Source organism: Carcharhinus amblyrhynchos, unplaced genomic scaffold (assembly GCF_965287045.1).
Source record: "Carcharhinus amblyrhynchos unplaced genomic scaffold, sCarAmb.v2.hapA chromosome_319, whole genome shotgun sequence".
NCBI lineage: Eukaryota > Metazoa > Chordata > Chondrichthyes > Carcharhiniformes > Carcharhinidae > Carcharhinus > Carcharhinus amblyrhynchos.
Window position 1 is genome coordinate 1522 of NW_027650059.1, and position 20425 is coordinate 21946.

General features: G+C 53.5%; 1 protein-coding gene across 1 annotated transcript; it reads left to right on the forward strand.

The window, feature by feature from the left end:
* Positions 1-310: 310 nt before the first annotated feature.
* On the forward strand, positions 311-18955 carry LOC145339082 (carbonic anhydrase 14-like). The gene is made up of 9 exons (XM_080183513.1): positions 311-497; positions 4942-4962; positions 6346-6525; positions 7253-7395; positions 10189-10284; positions 12800-12866; positions 15675-15832; positions 17421-17547; positions 18753-18955. The coding sequence occupies exons 1-9, from the start codon at positions 407-409 to the stop codon at positions 18821-18823; spliced, it is 954 nt and encodes a 317-aa protein (XP_080039639.1). The 5' UTR covers positions 311-406; the 3' UTR covers positions 18824-18955.
* Positions 18956-20425: the final 1470 nt, after the last annotated feature.

Here is a 20425-nt window from a genome sequence, read left to right on the forward strand (position 1 = left end):
CTGTAACCTCAGTCCAATCTTAATGGTCCAAAGCTTGACGGTTCCCGTGATAAAGTGGGGATTACCCTTCTGGGCCGGATACCGTGAACAGAGCAATGACTTGCCCTCGAAATTGGCAGGACCAGCTGGCACAGGGATGCCGGGGGGGGCGGGGGGGTGCGGGTGGTGGGTTTGACAAGGTGTCCAGGTGGGGGAGACACCCAGCAAGGTCCACCTTAACAGGTGCCGTTCCACCTTAAGAAGTCAGGGATGGGATTAAGGGATGGGGCCAGCCTCAGTGGAGGGGTTTGGAATGTGAGACGGAGGGGTTGTGGAGACGGCAGTATTCACACAGTCACCCGAGAGCAGAGCCAGGCGCCTGACGATCTCTCTCTCTCTCTCTCTCTCTCTCTCTGCAGGTACAGCGATGAGGATGCTGGCAGGACGCAGGGTCTTGGCTCTCAGTGGGGTGTTTCTGTTAATTTGGGGTGCTGGTCAGTCGGACAAAGGGACAGGCGGTAAGTCGAGTCTCCCCCCTCCCCGGACTTCCACACACCCATCTGCGAGCTGGACAAACATTTACCCTGCTCGCCACAGCGGCCAATGTCGAACCCTAACCCTAACACTAACCCCAAACCTTAGCCCGAACACTAACCCTAACCCTAACCCTAACACTAACCCCGAACCTTAACCCTAACCCGAACACTAACCCTAATCCTAACCCTAACCCTAACACTAACCAGCCAATGCTGAACCCTAACCCTAACACTAACCCTAACCCGAACCCCAACCATAACCTTAACTCTAACCCTGATGCCGAACCCTAACCCTAACTCTAACACTAACCCTAACCCTAACACTAACCCTAACCCTAACCCTAACCCTAACTGGCCAATGCTGAACCCTAACCCTAACCCTAACACTAACCCTAACCCTAACACTAACCCGAACCCCAACCATAACCTTAACCCTAACCCTGATGCCGAACCCTAACCCTAACCCTAACACTAACCCTAACCCTAACCCTAACCCTAACACTAACCGGCCAATGCTGAACCCTAACCCTAACCCTAACACTAACCCGAACCCCAACCATAACCTTAACCCTAACCCTGATGCCGAACCCTAACCCTAACTCTAACACTAACCCTAACCCTAACACTAACCGGCCAATGCTGAACCCTAACCCTAACACTAACCCTAACCCTAACACTAACCTGAACCCCAACCATAACCTTAACCCTAACCCTAATGCCGAACCCTAACCCCAACTGTAACACTAATCCTAACCCTAACCCTAACACTAACCCGAACCCCAACCGTAACCTTAACGCTAACCCTAATGCCGAACCCTAACCCCAACTGTAACACTAACCCTAACCCTAACACTAACCCGAACCCCAACCATAACCTTAACCCTAACCCTGATGCCGAGCCCTAGCCCTAACCCTACCCCTAACCCTAACTCTAACTCTAACTCTAACCCTGACCCTAACCCTAATGCCTTACTCTAACCCTAACCCTAACCCTGACCCTGACCCTACCCCTACCCCTAACCCTAATGCCTCACTCTAACCCTAACCCTGACCCTAACCCTAACCGTCTGCCGGTCAGTTGTTCCTCCGGCCTCTCTCTCTTTCTCTCTTTGCCAGCCAATATTAGACACTTCTGCCTGGGGAGAGTAGTATCAACAATTATTCGACTGTGGGAGGCATCACCCCACCCGAAAAACGCGGGCACAAACTTCCGATTCCTCGATTTCTTCGGTGCAACTTTGTAACTCCTGTTTTTCCCTAAGGCACCTGATGAAGGGGCAGTGCTCCGAAAGCTCGCGATTCCGAATAAACCTGTTGGACTTTAACCTGGCGTCGTGAGACTCCTTACTGTATTTATTATCGCCTCTTTGGCAAGGCGAAGACATTTTCCTTGGCTCGATTGTGTGAACTGACAGCTTTCAACGCAACTGACGCAAACTAATCGCTCTCGGAATGGGTCATTAGTCCCTCACCCCAGGAGGGGGAGCTCATAGCTTCGGGGTGGGGGGCGGGGAGGGGGGTGGTAGAGGGGGGCTTCTGGCTCAGAAATAGGGACGCTAATCACCCCCCCCCCCCCCCCCCCGCCCACTGCGTAGGCCCCCCTCCCCCACCAGGGTAGAGGTGACATTCCTTCTCTCACACTCTGGGGTGGGGATTAACTGTGTCACGCAATGTGTCCCTCCCCTCACTTCCATTACAGGACAATCGCTGCAATCCCAGTCCCGCACACACGTCGCCTTTCCCATCGAGAGGCCGGGACGTGTTTGGGTGTCTTTTCGGGACAGGATGAGGAAGTTTTGTCCGCCGGGCTGTGGGGGATTCCTGAGGCTTTTCGCGGACTAACCTTGGTGACAGAGACGCCTTTAATATCTCCTCCAGGCGAGACAGTGAGGCACGGGACCCGTTCCCTTCGCCCCGATCCTGCCAGCACTAATCCGATGAATACTTGTTGCTCTGCGGCTGTTTGCAGGCGTGTCATTATCCTGTTCCTTCCCAAAGCCTCCTCAGCTTCCCAAATCTAACAGCTTCCAGGCACGGGCCCCTGTGGGTAACTCTCTCTCTCTCTCTCTGTCTTTGTGTGTCTCTCTCTGTCTTTTTCCCTCACTCTCTGTCTCTCTCTTTCTTTCTCTACCTCTGTCTTTCTCGTTCCCTCTCTCTCTCTCTCATTCTCTCTCTCTGTCTCTCTCTCTGTCATTCTCTCTCTCTCACTCTCTCTGCCTGTCTTTCTCCCACTCTGTCTGTCTCTCTGTCTCTGTCTCTGTCTCTCTCTCTCCCTCTGTCTTTCCTTCTCTCTCTGCCTCTCTCTGTCTCTCTCTCTATCTCTCTCTGTCTCTCTCTCTCTGCCTCTCTCTGTCTCTGTCTCTCTCTCTCTCTGTCTCTCTCTCTCTCTGTCTCTCTCTGTCTCTCTCTCTCCCTCTCTGTCTTTCCTTCTCTCTCTGCCTCTCTCTGTCTCTCTCTCTTTCTCTCTCTCTGTCATTCTCTCTCTCTCACTCTCTCTACCTGTCTTTCTCCCACTCCGTCTGTCTCTCTGTCTCTGTCTCTGTTTCTGTCTCTCTCTCTCCCTCTCTCTCTGTCTTTCCTTCTCTCTCTGCCTCTCTCTGTCTCTCTCTCCTATCTCTCTCTGCCTCTCTCTCTCTCTGTCTCTTTCTCTCTGTCTCTCTCTATCTCTCTTTCTCTATCTCTCTCTCTCCCTCCCTCTCTGTCTCTGTCCCTCTCTCTCTCTGTCTCTCTCTCTATCTCTCAGCAATACAGCCAGTGAGGGTAGTGGGGGGGTGGGGAGGTGTCCTCTCTCTCACTCTCCCCTAGGGTGAGCAGTCTGTGGGGATCCCAGCCTGCGATCCAGGACTGACCCCTACCCTGGTGCGGGTACTGAGGGGGGGGGGAGTGGGGGAGCCCTCACTGCTGCGGCGGGGGGGAGGGGGGGTGGGGTGACGGTCGAGACTCGAGACCCTGCCGAGTGTCCGTGATGGAACTGGCGGGCGATTTGAGTGGCGACTGCTCAGCAACATGCCCCCACCACCCCCCCACCCCCCCCCACCCGTCTCCTTCCCTCCTCCCCTCCACCTCCTCTCCCCTCTCTCCCCACCCCCTCCCTCCCAACATCGTACCCAACATCGCGCCTTCCCTCTGCCAGCACCTCTGATTCACTTTGCCGCTCGTGGGATCTTGCTGTGCACAAAAAAATGGCGGCCGCGTTCCCCCCTCCCCACTCCAAGTCACCGCAGGGGCAGCCCTTTCACTAAGTTCCTCATCGGTCAGTAAAGGGCGCTACAGAAATGCGGCCCTGATTTCTGGTACTTTGTCCTCAGTCTGGCTGAGGCCTTGTGGGGGTGGTTGGAAATTGGGAGGGGGGCGGGGGGGTGCTGGGCGGGGAGGTTGGCTCCGTCTACACTTCCCGCTGCCTCGGGGAAAAGCAGTCGGCATAATCAAGGACCCCCCCCACACACACCCCGGACAGGGAAGAAGCTGTTCTTGAGTCGGTCGGTACGGGACCTCAGACTTTTGTATCTTTTTCCCGATGGAAGAAGGTGGAAGAGAGAATGTCCGGGGTGTGTGGGGGGGGGGGGGTCCTTGATTATGCCGGCTGCTTTTCCCCGAGGCAGCGGGAAGTGTAGACGGAGTCAATGGATGGGAGGCTGGTTTGTGGGATGGGATTGGGGCTACATTCACCACCCTTCTGTAGTTCCTTGCGGTCTTGGGCAGAGCAGGAGCCCAGACCGAGCTGTGATACAACCGGAAAGAATGCTTTCTATGGGGCATCTGTAAAAGTTGGTGAGAGTCGTAGCGGACATGCCAAATTTCCTCAATCTTCTGAGAAAGTAGAGGCGTTGGTGGGGCTTTCTTAACTATAGTGTCGGCATTGCGGGGGGGGGGACCAGGACAGGTTGTTGGTGATCTGGACACATAAAAAATTGAACCCTCGACCATTTCTACTTGGTCCCCATTGATGTAGACAGGGGCATGTTCTCCTTTACACTTCCTGAAGTCGATGACAATCTCCTTCGTTTTGTTGACATTGAGGGAGAGATTATTGTCACTGCACCGGTTCACCAGATCCTCTATCTCATTCCTGTACTCTGTCTCGTTGTTGTTTGAGTCCCAACCCACTGATGGTGGTGTGGTCAGCAAACTTGACAATTTGATTGGAACATCTTAGATATATTTGTTAAGAGTTATACATTATTATGGTTCTTGTGTATTTGTTAGTAATTGACAGCAGTCCTTGGTAATTTTCTCACCATACATGTTAACTATATTCTTAAATAAATTTTCTTTGGTAAAAGCTCCCTAGTGGGTCATTGGAATCACACCTCAAGTAAGTTTTATTCTTAGCCAAATTAAAACATGAGATCCAGGTGGGTTCCATAAAACACTCTGGAGTTACTGAACCAATCAGTTTCTGATATCTCTTTCTTTTCCTGCACAGGTTCTCACTGGACTTATGAAGGTATGGCCTTTCACAAAAGGGTTTTTAACCATTTACCCCAATTCCATTCTGTTAGCTTTCCTGCAACCACCCCCTCCAACCTGCGAGAGAATCAAATAGCATTGTGTCACCATCCGTTTATAATCGATCAGGATTTACTCTGTGTCTAACCCCATGCTGTACCTGTCCTGGGAGTGTTTGATGGGGACAGTGTAGAGGGAGCTTTACTCTGTATCTAACCCCGTGCTGTACCTGTCCTGGGAGTGTTTGATGGGGGACAGTGTAGAGGGAGCTTTACTCTGTATCTAACCCCGTGCTGTACCTGTCCTGGGAGTGTTTGATGGGGGGACAGTGTAGAGGGAGCTTTACTCTGTATCTAACCCCGTGCTGTACCTGTCCTGGGAGTGTTTGATGGGGGACAGTGTAGAGGGAGCTTTACTCTGTATCTAACCCCATGCTGTACCTGTTCCAGGAGTGTTTGATGGGGGGACAGTGTAGAGGGAGCTTTACTCTGTATCTAACCCCGTGCTGTACCTGTCCTGGGAATGTTTGATGGGGGGACAGTGTAGAGGGAGCTTTACTCTGTATCTAACCCCGTGCTGTACCTGTCCTGGGGAGTGTTTGATGGGGTGACAGTGTAGAGGGAGCTTTACTCTGTATCTAACCCCGTGCTGTACCTGTCCTGGGAGTGTTTGAAGGGGGGGGGGTAGGGGCTGGAGGAGGTTACAGAGATAGGGAAGAGGTGTAGGGGGCTGGAGGAGGTTAGAGATAGGGAGGGGGTGTAGGGGGCTGGAGGAGGTTACAGTGATAGGGAGGGGGGTTTAGGGGTTGGAGGGGGTTACAGAGAGGGAGGGGGGTGTAGGGGGCTAGAGGGGGTTACAGAGATAGGGAGGGGGGTGTAGGGGGCTGGAGGAGGTTACGGAGATAGGGAGGGGGATGTAGGGGGTTGGAGGAGGTTACAGAGATAGGGAGGGGGGTGTAGGGGGCTGGAGGCGGTTACAGAGATAGGGAGGGGGTGTAAGGGGCTGGAGGAGGTTACAGAGATAGGGAGGGGGGTGTAGGGGGCTGGAGGAGGTTACAGAGACAGGGAGGGAGTGTAGGGGGCTGGAGGAGGTTACAGAGATGGGGAGGGGGGTGTAGGGGCTGGAGGAGGTTACAGAAATAGGGAGGGGGGTGTAGGGGGCTGGAGGGGGTTACAGAGATAGGGAGGGGGTGTAGGGGGCTGGAGGGGGTTACAGAGATAGGGAGGGGGTGTAGGGGGCTGGAGGGGGTTACAGAGATAGGGAGGGGGTGTAGGGGGCTGGAGGAGGTTACAGAGATAGGGAGGTGTAGGGGGCTGGAGGGGGTTACAGAGATAGGGAAGGGGTTGGACCCTTGTCAATACCCTGTCTCTATACAATCCAGGCACCCAGGGTCCGGAGTTCTGGAAGGAGGATTATCCGCACTGTGGCCGAGAGTCCCAGTCGCCGATCGATATTGACACTGAGGTGGTGACCTTTGACCCCTCCCTCAAAGACGTCCAGTTGGCCGGATACAGGAAACCCAACATCTCCTCCTTCACCCTCTCCAATAACGGCCACACGGGTAAGCATCGCCTCGGGGCAGCATTGTTTACCGCGCGCTGTACAGACAAAGCATACCGTGCATAGAGAAGGAAAGGAGAGAGGGTGCGGAATGTAGTGTTACAGTCACAGCGAGGGTGTAGAGAAAGATCAACTTAATGCGAGGTAGGTCCATTCAAAAGTCTGACAGCAGCAGGGAAGAAGCTGTTCTTGAGTCGGTCGGTACGGGACCTCAGACTTTTGTATCTTTTTCCCGATGGAAGAAGGTGGAAGAGAGAATGTCCGGGGTGTGTTGGGGGGGGGGTCCTTGATTATGCCGGCTGCTTTTCCCCGAGGCAGCGGGAAGTGTAGACGGAGTCAATGGATGGGAGGCTGGTTTGTGTGATGGATTGGGGCTACATTCACCACCCTTTTGTAGTTCCTTGTGGTCTTGGGCAGAGCAGGAGCCCAGACCGAGCTGTGATACAACCAGAAAGAATGCTTTCTATGGGGCGTCTGTAAAAGTTGGTGAGAGTCGTAGCGGACATGCCAAATTTCCTTAGTCTTCTGAGAAAGTAGAGGCGTTGGTGGGGCTTTCTTAACTATAGTGTCGGCGTTGTGTGGGGAGACCAGGACAGGTGACCTGGACACCTAAAAACCTGAGCTTGTTGATGTGCGGAGGTGGGAGGGGTGTGGGGTGAGATGTGATATATGTAAAGCTACATTCCTCTGGCACCAGCGTGACGAAGCTGTTCTCCCCTCCCCATCAGTCCAGCTGGATTTACCCCCCTCTATGTGCATCACCAGTCTCTCCGCGCGGTACTGCGCCGCGCAACTGCACTTGCACTGGGGAAACGGCACGGCAAGCGGAGGATCGGAGCACCGGGTGAACGGGATTGGGGCTCCAGCAGAGGTAGGATGCACGGCGAGGTGGCTGGGGGGGGGGGGGGGTTGTTTTTGGGGGGGGGGGGTGCAGGAGGGGGCAATATTGGCTCACTTTCACCCTCTTAATTTCGCTGCCCGCTCCCCCGAGTTGAGGCCGCCCTCTGCCGGAACCCGAATCCCTGACTCCGACCCTTCCTCTCCGCATCCCGATCGTCCGAGGCCAATTTTCCCACGTGACACCCGTCGGAAACCTCAACTTGTCCAACTGGGTGGTGGCGCCCCCCCCCCCCCCCCAGTGGCCGGACCGTGCTCCTTCCAGCTGACCCTTCACCACCCCCCCGTGTGCCCTCTGACCCGCACTCTTCTCCGTCTCGGCAAGAAGCCCACTCTGTCCGTGTCTGAGACAGAGATGGACAGGTCCTTGATGGGTGAGGGGGTCAAAGGTTACGGGGTCAAAGGTGGGAGAATGGGGTTGAGAAACGTATCAGCCATGGCGGGGCCGACTCGATGGGCCGAGTGGCCTAATTCTGCTGTTCTATCTGATGGACAGTCTCATCCTCAAGCTCATTCCCTCTGTGGGCTCCCCCTCCCTATCTCTGTAACCCCCTACACCCCCCTCCCTATCTCTGTAACCCCCTCCAGCCCCTACACCCCCCTCCCTATCTCTGTAACCTCCTCCAGCCCCCTACACCCCCTCCCTATCTCTGTAACCCCCTCCAGCCCCCTACACCCCCCTCCCTAGCTCTGTAACCTCCTCCAGCCCCCTACACCCCCTCCCTATCTCTGTAACCCCCTCCAGCCCCCTACACCCCCTCCCTATCTCTGTAACCTTCTCCAGCCCCTACACCCCCCTCCCTATCTCTGTAACCTCCTCCAGCCCCCTACACCCCCTCCCTATCTCTGTAACCTCCTCCAGCCCCTACACCCCCTCCCTATCTCTGTAACCTCCTCCAGCCCCCTACACCCCCTCCCTATCTCTGTAACCCCCTCCAGCCCCTCCCTATCTCTGTAACCTCCTCCAGCCCCCTACACCCCCCTCCCTATCTCTGTAACCTCCTCCAGCCCCCTACACCCCCCTCCCTATCTCTGTAACCTCCTCCAGCCCTTACAACCCCCTCCCTATCCCTGTAACCTCCTCCAGCCCCCTACACCCCCCTCCCTATCTCTGTAACCTCCTCCAGCCCCTACACCCCCCTCCCTATCTCTGTAACCCCCTCCAGCCCCCTACACCCCCTCCCTATCTCTGTAACCTCCTCCAGCCCCCTACACCCCCCTCCCTATCTCTGTAACCCCCTCCAGCCCCCTACACCCCTCTCCCTATCTCTGTAACCTCCTCCAGCCCCCTACACCCCCCTCCCTATCTCTGTAACCCCCTCCAGCCCCCTACATCCCCTCCCTATCCCTGTAACCTCCTCCAGCCCCCTACACCCCCCTCCCTATCCCTGTAACCTCCTCCACTCCCTAAAATAGTGGCTGAAGCGTGAGTAACGTGGGCAATCTGAGACAGTTACGGGGCGCTACATCAATGCAAGTATCCGCTGAGGCAAAATTAACCGGCATTGCCCCTCCCCCTGCCGAACTCAGTCAGGGTGCCACCTTTGACCTGGGTGACCCTGGGCTGGATAAGTTGCCCATCCTGACACCCAGTACGCCCTCTGTGCAGCCACTGGGGTCAGACTTGGTTGTGATGCCACCCTTGGTCGAATATCCAGATGTCCCAGGAAGATCTAACCCCCCCACCCCCCCAACCCCACCAAACGGGGGGGGGGGGCGCCGCCTACGACGTGGGGCCCACTCTGGCACGGGCAAAGAACAAAGAGAATTACAGCACAGGAACAGGCCATTCGGCCCTCCTGCACTGACCATGCTGCCCCATCTGAACTAAAACCCCCTACCCTTCCGGGGACCGTATCCCTCTATTCCCATCCTGTTCCTGTATTTCTCAAGGCGCCCCTAAAAACTCACTATCGTATCCGCTTCCCCTCCCCCAGTAGCGAGTTCCAGGTACCCACCACCCTCTGTGTAGAAAAACTTGCCTCGTACATCACCTTTAAACCTTGCCCCCTGACCCCCTGACACCTTAAACCTTTGCCCCCCCCCCCTAGTAATTGACTCTTTCACCCTGGGGAAAAAGCTTCATAGAATCCCTACAGTGCAGAAGGAGGCCATTCAGCCCATCGACCACACCCTGTTCCTATAACCTCACACATTTACCCTGCTAACCCCTCCCCTTACAGTCGGGACAATTTAGCATGGCCAATCCACCTCACTCGCACATCTTTGGACTGTGGGGGGAGACAGGAGAACAGGGAGGAAACCCACGCGGACATGAGGACAATCTGACTATCCACTCTGTCCTTGCCCCTCAGAATCTTGTAGACTTCTATCAGGTCTCCCCCTCAACCTCCAGTGGGAACAAACCAAGTTTCTCCAACCTCTCCTCATCGCTAATACCCTCCCTACCAGGGGCAACATCCTGGTCAATCTTTTCTGTAACCCTCTCCAAAGCCTCTACATCCTTCTGGTAGTGTGGTGACCAGAATTGAACTCTATATCCCAAGTGGGGCCTCACTAAGGTTCTCTCAAGCATGTCTTGCCAATTTTTAAACTCAGTGCCCCGGCCGATGAAGGCGAGCATTGCCGTATGCCTTCTTGACCACCTTCTCCGCCTGCGTTGCCACTTTCAGTGTATCTGTACGCCCAGATCCCTCTGCCTATCAATGCTCTCAAGGGTTCTGCCATTTGCTGTATATTTCCCCGTCTGCGTTAGACCTTCCAAAATAAGGCTCCGTGTGTTAACAGCTGGATCGGTACCTTCCAGATGCATGTCGTCCATTACAACGCGGAGAAGTATCCAAACGCAAAGGAGGCCATGAAGGAGGAGGACGGGCTGGTGGTGCTGGGAATTCTTCTGGAGGTGAGCAGTTCCAGTGGAAATCTGGATCCAGCCCCTGCCCGACCTCTCGTTGACGGGGGTTCCCTGCTACGCGTTGATGCCTTTGGCTCCGCCGGGCGCGGAAGTTTCTGGACACTCGTCAGTCGCACTGGTTGTTACGGAGCGGGGAGGGTGGGGGTGGTGGGGGGAGAGGGGGCTGATCCCCCTGTCTAACACGCAACCACTCAAGGGGGGACACCCTCCCTTTCATAATCTGTTAAAACGCGTCAGAGAAGGGATGATATCAATGCTTAAGAAAGCCAAAGTGCTAAATTAGAATAACTATCTGAAACTCTGTGAAAAGCAACAAGTAACACTTTATTTATCTCACTGACAGTGGACAGTTTAACTAAACTTAAGTCCAAGGATGTGCAGGTTAGGTGGATTGGCCATGCTAAATTGCCCCTTAGTGTCCAAAGATGTGCAGGTTAGGTGGATTGGCCATGCTAAATTGTCCCTTAGTGTCCAAAGATGTGTAGGTTAGGGTGGATTGGCCATGCTAAATTGTCCCTTAGTCTCCAAAGATGTGCAGGTTAGGGTGGATTGGCCATGCTAAATTGTCCCTTACTGTCCAAAGATGTGCAGGTTAGGTGGATTGGCCATGTGAAATTGTCCCTTAGTGTCCAAAGATGTAAAGGTTAGGTGGATTGGCCATGCAAAATTGTCCCTCAGTCTCCAAAGATGTGCAGGTTAGGGGGATTGGCCATGCTAAATTGCCCCTTAGTGTCCAAAGATGTGCAGGTTAGGTGGATTGGCCGTGCTAAATTGTCCCTCAGTCTCCAAAGATGTGCAGGTTAGGGGGATTGGCCATGCTAAATTGCCCCTTAGTGTCCAAAGATGTGCAGGTTAGGTGGATTGGCCGTGCTAAATTGTCCCTCAGTCTCCAAAGATGTGCAGGTTAGGGGGATTGGCCATGCTAAATTGCCCCTTAGTGTCCAAAGATGTGCAGGTTAGGTGGATTGGCCGTGCTAAATTGTCCCTCAGTCTCCAAAGATGTGCAGGTTAGGGTGGATTGGCCATGCTAAATTGCCCCTTAGTGTCCAAAGATGTGCAGGTTAGGTGGATTGGCCATGCTAAATTGCCCCTTAGTGTCCAAAGATGTGCAGGTTAGGTGGATTGGCCATGCTAAATTGTCCCTTAGTGTCCAAAGATGTGTAGGTTAGGGTGGATTGGCCATGCTAAATTGTCCCTTAGTCTCCAAAGATGTGCAGGTTAGGGTGGATTGGCCATGCTAAATTGTCCCTTACTGTCCAAAGATGTGCAGGTTAGGTGGATTGGCCATGTGAAATTGTCCCTTAGTGTCCAAAGATGTGCAGGTTAGGTGGATTGGCCATGCAAAATTGTCCCTCAGTCTCCAAAGATGTGCAGGTTAGGGGGATTGGCCATGCTAAATTGCCCCTTAGTGTCCAAAGATGTGCAGGTTAGGTGGATTGGCCGTGCTAAATTGTCCCTCAGTCTCCAAAGATGTGCAGGTTAGGGGGATTGGCCATGCTAAATTGCCCCTTAGTGTCCAAAGATGTGCAGGTTAGGTGGATTGGCCGTGCTAAATTGTCCCTCAGTCTCCAAAGATGTGCAGGTTAGGGTGGATTGGCCATGCTAAATTGCCCCTTAGTGTCCAAAGATGTGCAGGTTAGGTGGATTGGCCATGCTAAATTGCCCCTTAGTGTCCAAAGATGTGCAGGTTAGGTGGATTGGCCATGCTAAATTGCCCCTTAGTGTCCAAAGATGTGCAGGTTAGGTGGATTGGCCATGCTAAATTGTCCCCTTAGTGTCCAAAGATGTGCAGGTTAGGTGGATTGGCCATGCTAAATTGTCCCTTAGTGTCCAAAGATGTGCAGGTTAGGGGGGATTGGCCGTGCTAAATTGCCCCTTAGTGTCCAAAGATGTGCGGGTTAGGATGGATTGGCCATGCTGAATTGTCCCTATGGACACTAAGGGGCAATTTAGCACGGCCAATCCACCCTAACCTGCACATCTTTGGACTGTGGGAGGAAACCGGAGCACTCAGAGGAAACCCACGCAGACACGGTGGGGAGAGAAAGTGTGGTCTCCGCACAGACACTGATCCGAGGCTAAAATTGAGCCTGCGTCCCTGGCGCCGCGAGGCAGCAGCGCTAACCTACCGTGCCACACCCAATTTTATAGCAGACAGAATCTGTTTGCCTAGAAAACAGCAGGCAGAGTGTATTGATCGAGCGAGCGGCGATCTGTCTTTACAGCAAGGAGCAGACCAGAGTTTATTTGACAGCGTAAGCGGGAGTAAATTGACTGAGCAAACACAACATCCTGGAAATATTCAGAGAAGAGCGCGGGAGAGTTACGTGACACAAAATCTGTCACAACCACTGACAGGAATCGCATGAACTGAGTCATTGGGGAGAGTTACCCAATTTGTCGGAACTTGTTCTTCACAATTCACGAGAAAAGAAATAGACTGCGTTGAAAAACTGTGAAATATTGGATATTAACACACCGATTTCCTTAAAATTCCATGCAGGTCGGGGATAAAAATAACCCAGCTTACGAGAATATCTTAAGTCACTTGGAATCTGTCGCATTCGCAGGTAAGGTTTTGATGGGAGAGAATCCCTACAGTGCACAAGGAGGCCATTCGGCCCATCGAGCCAACGCCAACCACAATCCCATCCTATCCCGCGTATTTACCCAGCCAATTCGCCCCGACACAAGAGGGCGCGGCCAATCCACCGAACCCAAGTGCAGAAAAGATTTACCAGGATGCTACCGGGACTTGAGTTACAGGGAGAGGCTGGATAGACTGGGATTTTTTTTCTCTGGAGCGTAGGAGGTTGAGGGGTGATCTTATAGAGGTCTATAAAATAACGAGGGGCACAGATCAGCTAGATAGTCAATATCTTTTCCCCAAAGGTAGGGGAGCCTAAAACTAGAGGGTTCAAGGTGAGAGGGGAGAGGGTCCAGAGGGGCAATTTTTTTCACACAGAGGGTGGTGAGAGTCTGGAACGAGCTGCCAGAGGCAGTAGGAGAGGCGGGTACAATTTTGTCTTTTAAAAAGCGCTTAGACAGTTACATGGGTAAGGTGGGTATAGAGGGATATGGGCCAAACGCGGGCAACTGGGATTAGCCTCGGGGTTTGAGAAAAAGGGCAGCATGGACAAGTTGGGCCGAAGGGCCTGTTTCCCTGCTGTAAACCTCTCTGGCTCTGTAACCCGCACATCTTTGGACACTAAGGGGCAATTTATCACGGCCAATCCACCCTAACCTGCACATCTTTGGACATTAAGGGACAATTTAGCATGGCCAATCCACCCTAACCTGCACATCTTTGGTCACTAAGGGACAATTTAGCATGGCCAATCCACCCTAACCTGCACATCTTTGGACATTAAGGGACAATTTAGCATGGCCAATCCACCCTAACCTGCACATCTTTGGTCACTAAGGGACAATTTAGCATGGCCAATCCACCCTAACCTGCACATCTTTGGACATTAAGGGACAATTTAGCATGGCCAATCCACCCTAACCCGCACATCTTTGGACACTAAGGGACAATTTAGCATGGCCAATCCACCCTAACCTACACATCTTTGGACACTAAGGGACAATTTAGCATGGCCAATCCACCCTAACCTGCACATCCTTGGATACTAAGGGACAATTTAGCATGGCCAATCCACCTAACCTGCACATCCTTGGATACTAAGGGACAATTTAGCATGGTCAATCCACCCTAACCTACACATCTTTGGACACTAAGGGACAATTTAGCATGGCCAATCCACCTAACCAGCACAACAAGTAACACATTATAACTAGTGGGGTGCCACCGGGATCGGTGCTGGAACCCAACAACTGTAAGATCTGAAAGTTTGTAGATGACATCAAGTTGGGTGGGAGGGTGAACCGTGATGAGGATGCAGAGATCCTTCAGAATGTCCTGGAAGGTTGGGTGAGTGGGCTAATCGATGGTAGATGCTGTACAAGTGTGAGGTTATTGACTTTGGAAGCAAAAATAAGAAGGCAGATAACTACCCGAGTAGCTGTAAATTGGGAGAGGGGAGTGTGCAGAGGGATCTGGGTGCACCAGTCGCTGAAGGTAAGCGTGCAGGTGCAGCAGGCGGTAAAGAAGGTAAATGGTACGTTGGCCTTCATTGCGAGGGGGTTCGAGTACAGGAGCAGGGATGTGTTTACACAGGGCGTTGGTGAGGCCATACCTAGAATATTGTGTGCAGTTTTGGTCTCCTTATCTGAGAAAGGATGTTCTTGCTCTCGAGGGAGTGTACTGTATCAGGATACAGTGAAAAGTATTGTTTCTTGCGCGCTATACAGACAAAGCATACCGTTCATAGAGTACATAGATTTCATTTATTATTGTCACATGTATTGGGATACAGTGAAAAGTATTGTTTCTTGCGCGCTATACAGACAAAGCATACCGTTCATAGAGTACATAGATTCAATTTATTATTGTCACATGTGTTGGGATACAGTGAAAAGTATTGTTTCTTGCGCGCTATACAGACAAAGCATACCGTTCATAGAGAAGGAAAGGGGAGGGTGCAGAGTGTAGTGTTACAGTCACAGCGAGGGGTGTAGAGAAAGATCAACTTAATGCGAGGTAGGTCCATTCAAAAGTCTGACAGCAGCAGGGAAGAAGCTGTTCTTGAGTCGGTCAGTACGGGACCTCAGACTTTTGTATCTCTTTCCCTGACGGAAGAAGGTGGAAGAGAGAATGTCCGGGGTGTGTCGGGGGGGTGGTCCTTGATTATCCCGGCTGCTTTTCCCCGAGGCAGCGGGAAGTGTAGACGGAGTCAATGGATGGGAGGCTGGTTTGTGTGAATGGATTGGGGCTACATTCACCACCCTTTTGTGGTTCCTTGCGGTCTTGGGCAGAGCAGGAGCCCAGACCAAGCTGTGATACAACCAGAAAGAATGCTTTCTATGGGGCATCTGTAAAAGTTGGTGAGAGTCGTAGCGGACATGCCAAATTTCCTTAGTCTTCTGAGAAAGTAGAGGCGTTGGTGGGGCTTTCTTAACTATAGTGTCGGCTTGGGGGGGGGGGGACCAGGACAGGTTGTTGGTGATCTGGACACCTAAAAACTTTAAGATCTCGACCATTTCTACTTTGTCCCCGTTGATGTAGACAGGGGCACGTTCTCCTTTACACTTCCTGAAGTCGATGACAATCTCCTTCGTTTTGTTGACATTGAGGGAGAGATTATTGTCGCCGCACCAGTTCACCAGATTCTCTGTCTCGTTCCTGTACTCTGTCTCGTTGTTGTTTGAGTCCCAATCCACTCATGGTGGTGTGGTCAGCAAACTTGGAAATGGAGATGGAGGGGTGTTGGCCACACGGGTGTGTAAGGAGCTCTTCCTCGTTGTTCCATTTCCAGGTCAACAGGTCACGATCCCCTCCTTCGATGTCCAGTCGCTGTTGCCCACGGAGCTGGGTAAATACTTCACCTACAGTGGCTCGCTGACCACCCCACCTTGCTACCAGAGTGTCCGCTGGATTTTCTTCCACCAGCGGATCAGACTCTCCCTCTCCCAGGTAGGTTGTGGATCTCCGGGTCGCGCCTCCGGCTCTGAACGCAAAAGGTGACAGTGCGCCTCTTCGACCGGGGAAGTTTGGAAGCTCTCGGAGTGCGCCACTCACTGGATCAGAGGCTCCCTACCATAGTACAGCAGGAGGCTATTTGGCCCATTGAGTCTGCACCAACCACAATCCTACCCCAGCACTGAGTTGGGGAGGAACTTCTTCACCCAAAGAGTTGTGAATCTGTGGAACTCCCTGCCCAGTTGAGGCTCCCTCGTTGAATGTTTTTAAGGCAAGGATAGATAGATTTTTGAACAGTAAAGGAATTAAGGGGAGGGGGGTGGATAAGTGGGGGCTGAGTCCACAGAAAAGATCAGCCGTGATCTTATTGAATGGCGGAGCAGGCTCGAGGGGTCAGATGGCCCACTCCTACTCCTAGTTCTTATTCTATTCTGTTCCAACCAAAAAATGATGTGGGTATGCCAGCGTTGGACTGGCATAAACACAGTAAAAAGCCTGACAACACCAGGTTTTAGTCCAACCGGTTTATTTGTTAATACTCACAAGCTTTCGAGGGGACTGCCTCTTCGTCAGGTGACGAAGAGGCAGTCCCCTCGAAAGCCTGTGAGTATTAACAAATAAATCAGTTGGACTAAAACCAACCAAAAAACCCCACGTATTTATCCTGCTAATCCACTGACACTAAGGGACAATTTAGCACGGCCAATCCACCAAACCTGCACATCTTTGGACACTAAGGGACAATTTAGCATGGCCAATCCACCCTAACCTGCACATCTTTGGACACTAAGGGACAATTTAGCATGGCCAATCCACCTAACCTGCACATCTTTGGACACTAAGGGACAATTTAGCATGGCCAATCTCCCTAACCTACACATCTTTGGACACTAAGGGACAATTTAGCATGGCCAATCCACCTAACCTACACATCTTTGGACACTAAGGGACAATTTAGCATGGCCAATCCACCCTAACCTGCACATCTTTGGACACTAAGGGACAATTTAGCATGGCCAATCCACCTAACCTGCACATCTTTGGACACTAAGGGACAATTTAGCATGGCCAATCCACCTAACCTACACATCTTTGGACACTAAGGGACAATTTAGCATGGCCAATCCACCTAACCTACACATCTTTGGACACTAAGGGACAATTTAGCATGGCCAATCCACCCTAACCTACACATCTTTGGACACTAAGGGACAATTTAGCATGGCCAATCCACCCTAACCTACACATCTTTGGACACTAAGGGGCAATTTAGCATGGCCAATCCACCCTAACCTACACATCTTTGGACTGTGGGAGGAAACCAGAGCACCCGGAGAAAACCCACGCAGACATGGGGAGAATGTGCAGACTCCATACAGACAGTGACCCGAGCCGGGAATCGAACCTGGGTCCCTGGCGCTGTGAGGCAGCAGTGCCAACCCCACCGTGCCATCCCGGTGAGGGAAGGTCTTTATTCCCTGGAATGAATTGCATTGGGAAAAGCCAAAGTTATGGAAGGAGGTGTAGAATTTGAGTCTTTAGCCCTACCCCAGCTTCCGAACATTAACCACCTTGTCTTCAGCTAACAGCCCTGCAGACCAAGTTGTTTGGCAGTGTGGATGAGACAGTTAACACACAACCCCTCATCAACAACTTTCGGAATCCTCAACCCCTCAATGACAGAGGGATCAAAGCCTCCTTCTCCCTGGGTGAGTTCCCGCACTGTGGGGAGGGTCGGTGCCGAGGGAGCGCCGCACTGTGGGAGGGTCGATGCTGAGGGAGCGCCGCACTGTGGGAGGGTCGGTGCCGAGGGAGCGCCGCACTGTGGGAGGGTCGGTGCCGAGGGAGCGCCGCACTGTGGGGAGGGTCGGTGCTGAGGGAGCGCCGCACTGTGGGAGGGTCGGTGCTGAGGGAGCGCCGCACTGTGGGAGGGTCGGTGCTGAGGGAGCGCCGCACTGTGGGGAGGGTCGGTGCCGAGGGAGCGCCGCACTGTGGGGAGGGTCGGTGCTGAGGGAGCGCCGCACTGTGGGGGAGTCAGTGCTGAGGGAGCGCCGCACTGTGGGAGGGTCGATGCTGAGGGAGTGCCGCACTGTGGGGAGGGTCGGTGCTGAGGGAGCACCGCACTGTGGGAGCGTGGGTGTCGAGGGAGCGCCGCACTGTGGGAGGGTCAGTGCTGAGGGAGCGCCGCACTGTGGGGAGGGTCGGTGCCGAGGGAGCGCCGCACTGTGGGAGGGTCGGTGCTGAGGGAGTGCCGCACTGTGGGGAGGGTCGGTGCCGAGGGAGCGCCGCACTGTGGGGAGGGTCGGTGCCGAGGGAGCGCCGCACTGTGGGAGGGTCGGTGCTGAGGGAGCGCCGCACTGTGGGAGGGTTGGTGCCGAGGGAGCGCCGCACTGTGGGGAGGGTCGGTGCCGAGGGAGCGCCGCACTGTGGGGAGGATCGGTGCCGAGGGAGCGCCGCACTGTGGGAGGGTCGGTGCCGAGGGAGCGCCGCACTGTGGGGAGGGTCGGTGCCGAGGGAGCGCCGCACTGTGGGAGGGTCGGTGCTGAGGGAGTGCCGCACTGTGGGGAGGGTCGGTGCCGAGGGAGCGCCGCACTGTGGGGAGGGTCGGTGCCGAGGGAGCGCCGCACTGTGGGGAGGGTTGGTGCCGAGGGAGCGCCGCACTGTGGGAGGGTCGGTGCTGAGGGAGTGCCGCACTGTGGGGAGGGTCGGTGCCGAGGGAGCGCCGCACTGTGGGGAGGGTCGGTGCTGAGGGAGTGCCGCACTGTGGGAGGGTCGGTGCTGAGGGAGTGCCGCACTGTGGGGAGGGTTGGTGCCGAGGGAGCGCCGCACCGCGGGGAGGGTCGGTGGGACTTCATGAGGGGGTGAAAGAGAATGCACGTCCTTAGGTTTTTGATGTTTCTCTTTCCTCCTCTAGGTTGGGCCATCAATTTCCACAAAGCTATGCAAACATTGTTGAAGATTTTATCCACAAAGATTCACCAGTAATCCATGGCGTTCCTATCCTGTCCCCACGTCCCACAGACCTCGCACTTGTAGCTTCACCCTCCTAACAAAGCCAGAGATGAAGAAAGTCATTTGCTGCCTCGACCATCACTCAACTGGCCAAAGAAACCACCCCCAACCCCGGCCAGCTCCCAACTATCCCCTCTGCTCCCTCCCCTCCGAGGGAATCTCATCCGGGTGCGGACCAAGGCCTTCTGGAGTCCCAGAGGAAAAGTCAAGTCCCTGTTCCCCAGACAATCAACCTCATCCCCCCCCCCCCCAAACCATCAAGGAAGAATCAATCTTTTACCCATTCATCAGATCGTAGAATCCCCACATTCGACCCATCGAGTCAGCACCGAGCGCAATCCCACCCAAACCCCATTCCCGTAACCCCACATATTTACCCTGCTAATTCCCCTGACACTAAGGGGCAATTTAGCATGGCCAATCCACCCTAACCCGCACATCTTTGGACACTAAGGGGCAATTTAGCACGGCCAATCCACCCTAACCTGCAAATCTTTGGACACTAAGGGGCAATTTAGCATGGCCAATCCACCCTAACCCACACATCTTTGGACACTAAGGGGCAATTTAGCATGGCCAATCCACCCTAACCCACACATCTTTGGACACTAAGGGGCAATTTAGCATGGCCAATCCCCCTAACCTACACATCTTTGGACACTAAGGGGCAATTTAGCATGGCCAATCCACCCTAACCCACACATCTTTGGACACTAAGGGGCAATTTAGCATGGCCAATCCACCTAACCTTTACATCTTTGGACATTAAGGGGAAATTTAGCATGGCCAATCCACCTAACCTGCACATCTTTGGACACTAAGGGGCAATTTACCACGGCCAATCCACCCTAACCCACACATCTTTGGACACTAAGGGGCAATTTAGCATGGCCAATCCACCTAACCTGCACATCTTTGGACACTAAGGGGCAATTTAGCATGGCCAATCCACCCTAACCCACACACCTTTGGACACTAAGGGGCAATTTAGCATGGCCAATCCACCTAACCTTTACATCTTTGGACACTAAGGGGTAATTTAGCATGGCCAATCCATCTAACTTGCACATCTTTGGACACTAAGGGGCAATTTACCACGTCCAATCCACCCTAACCTGCACATCTTTGGACACTAAGGGGCAATTTAGCATGGCCAATCCACCCTAACCTGCACATCTTTGGACACTAAGGGGCAATTTACCATGGCCAATCCACCTAACCTGCACATCATTCAGACTATGGACGAAAGCCTACAGAGCCCTGGGTTCGATTCCCGGTTCGGGTCACTGTCTGTGCAGAGTCTGCACATTCTCCCCGTGTCTGTGTGGGTTTCCTCTGGGTGCTCTGGTTTCCTCCCACAGTCCAAAGATATGCAGGTTAGGTGGATTGGCCAGGCTAAATTGCCCCTTAGTATCAGGGAGGGGTTAGTGGGGTAAATATGTGGGGTTACGTTGGTAGGGCCTGGGTAGGATTGTGGCCGATGCAGGCTTGATGGGCCGAATGGCCTCTTTTTACACTGTAGGGATTCTATAATTCGATGAAACCCACGCAGACGCGGGGAGAATGTGCAGACTC

Coding starts and splice junctions, on each gene's coding strand:
- LOC145339082 (XM_080183513.1), top strand. CDS start 407: ATGAGGATGCTGGCAGGACGCAGGGTCTTGGCTCTCAGTGGGGTGTTT. Junction 7,396..10,188: donor GGATTGGGGCTCCAGCAGAG/GTAGGATGCACG, acceptor GGTACCTTCCAG/ATGCATGTCGTCCATTACAA. Junction 12,867..15,674: donor GGAATCTGTCGCATTCGCAG/GTAAGGTTTTGA, acceptor TTCCATTTCCAG/GTCAACAGGTCACGATCCCC.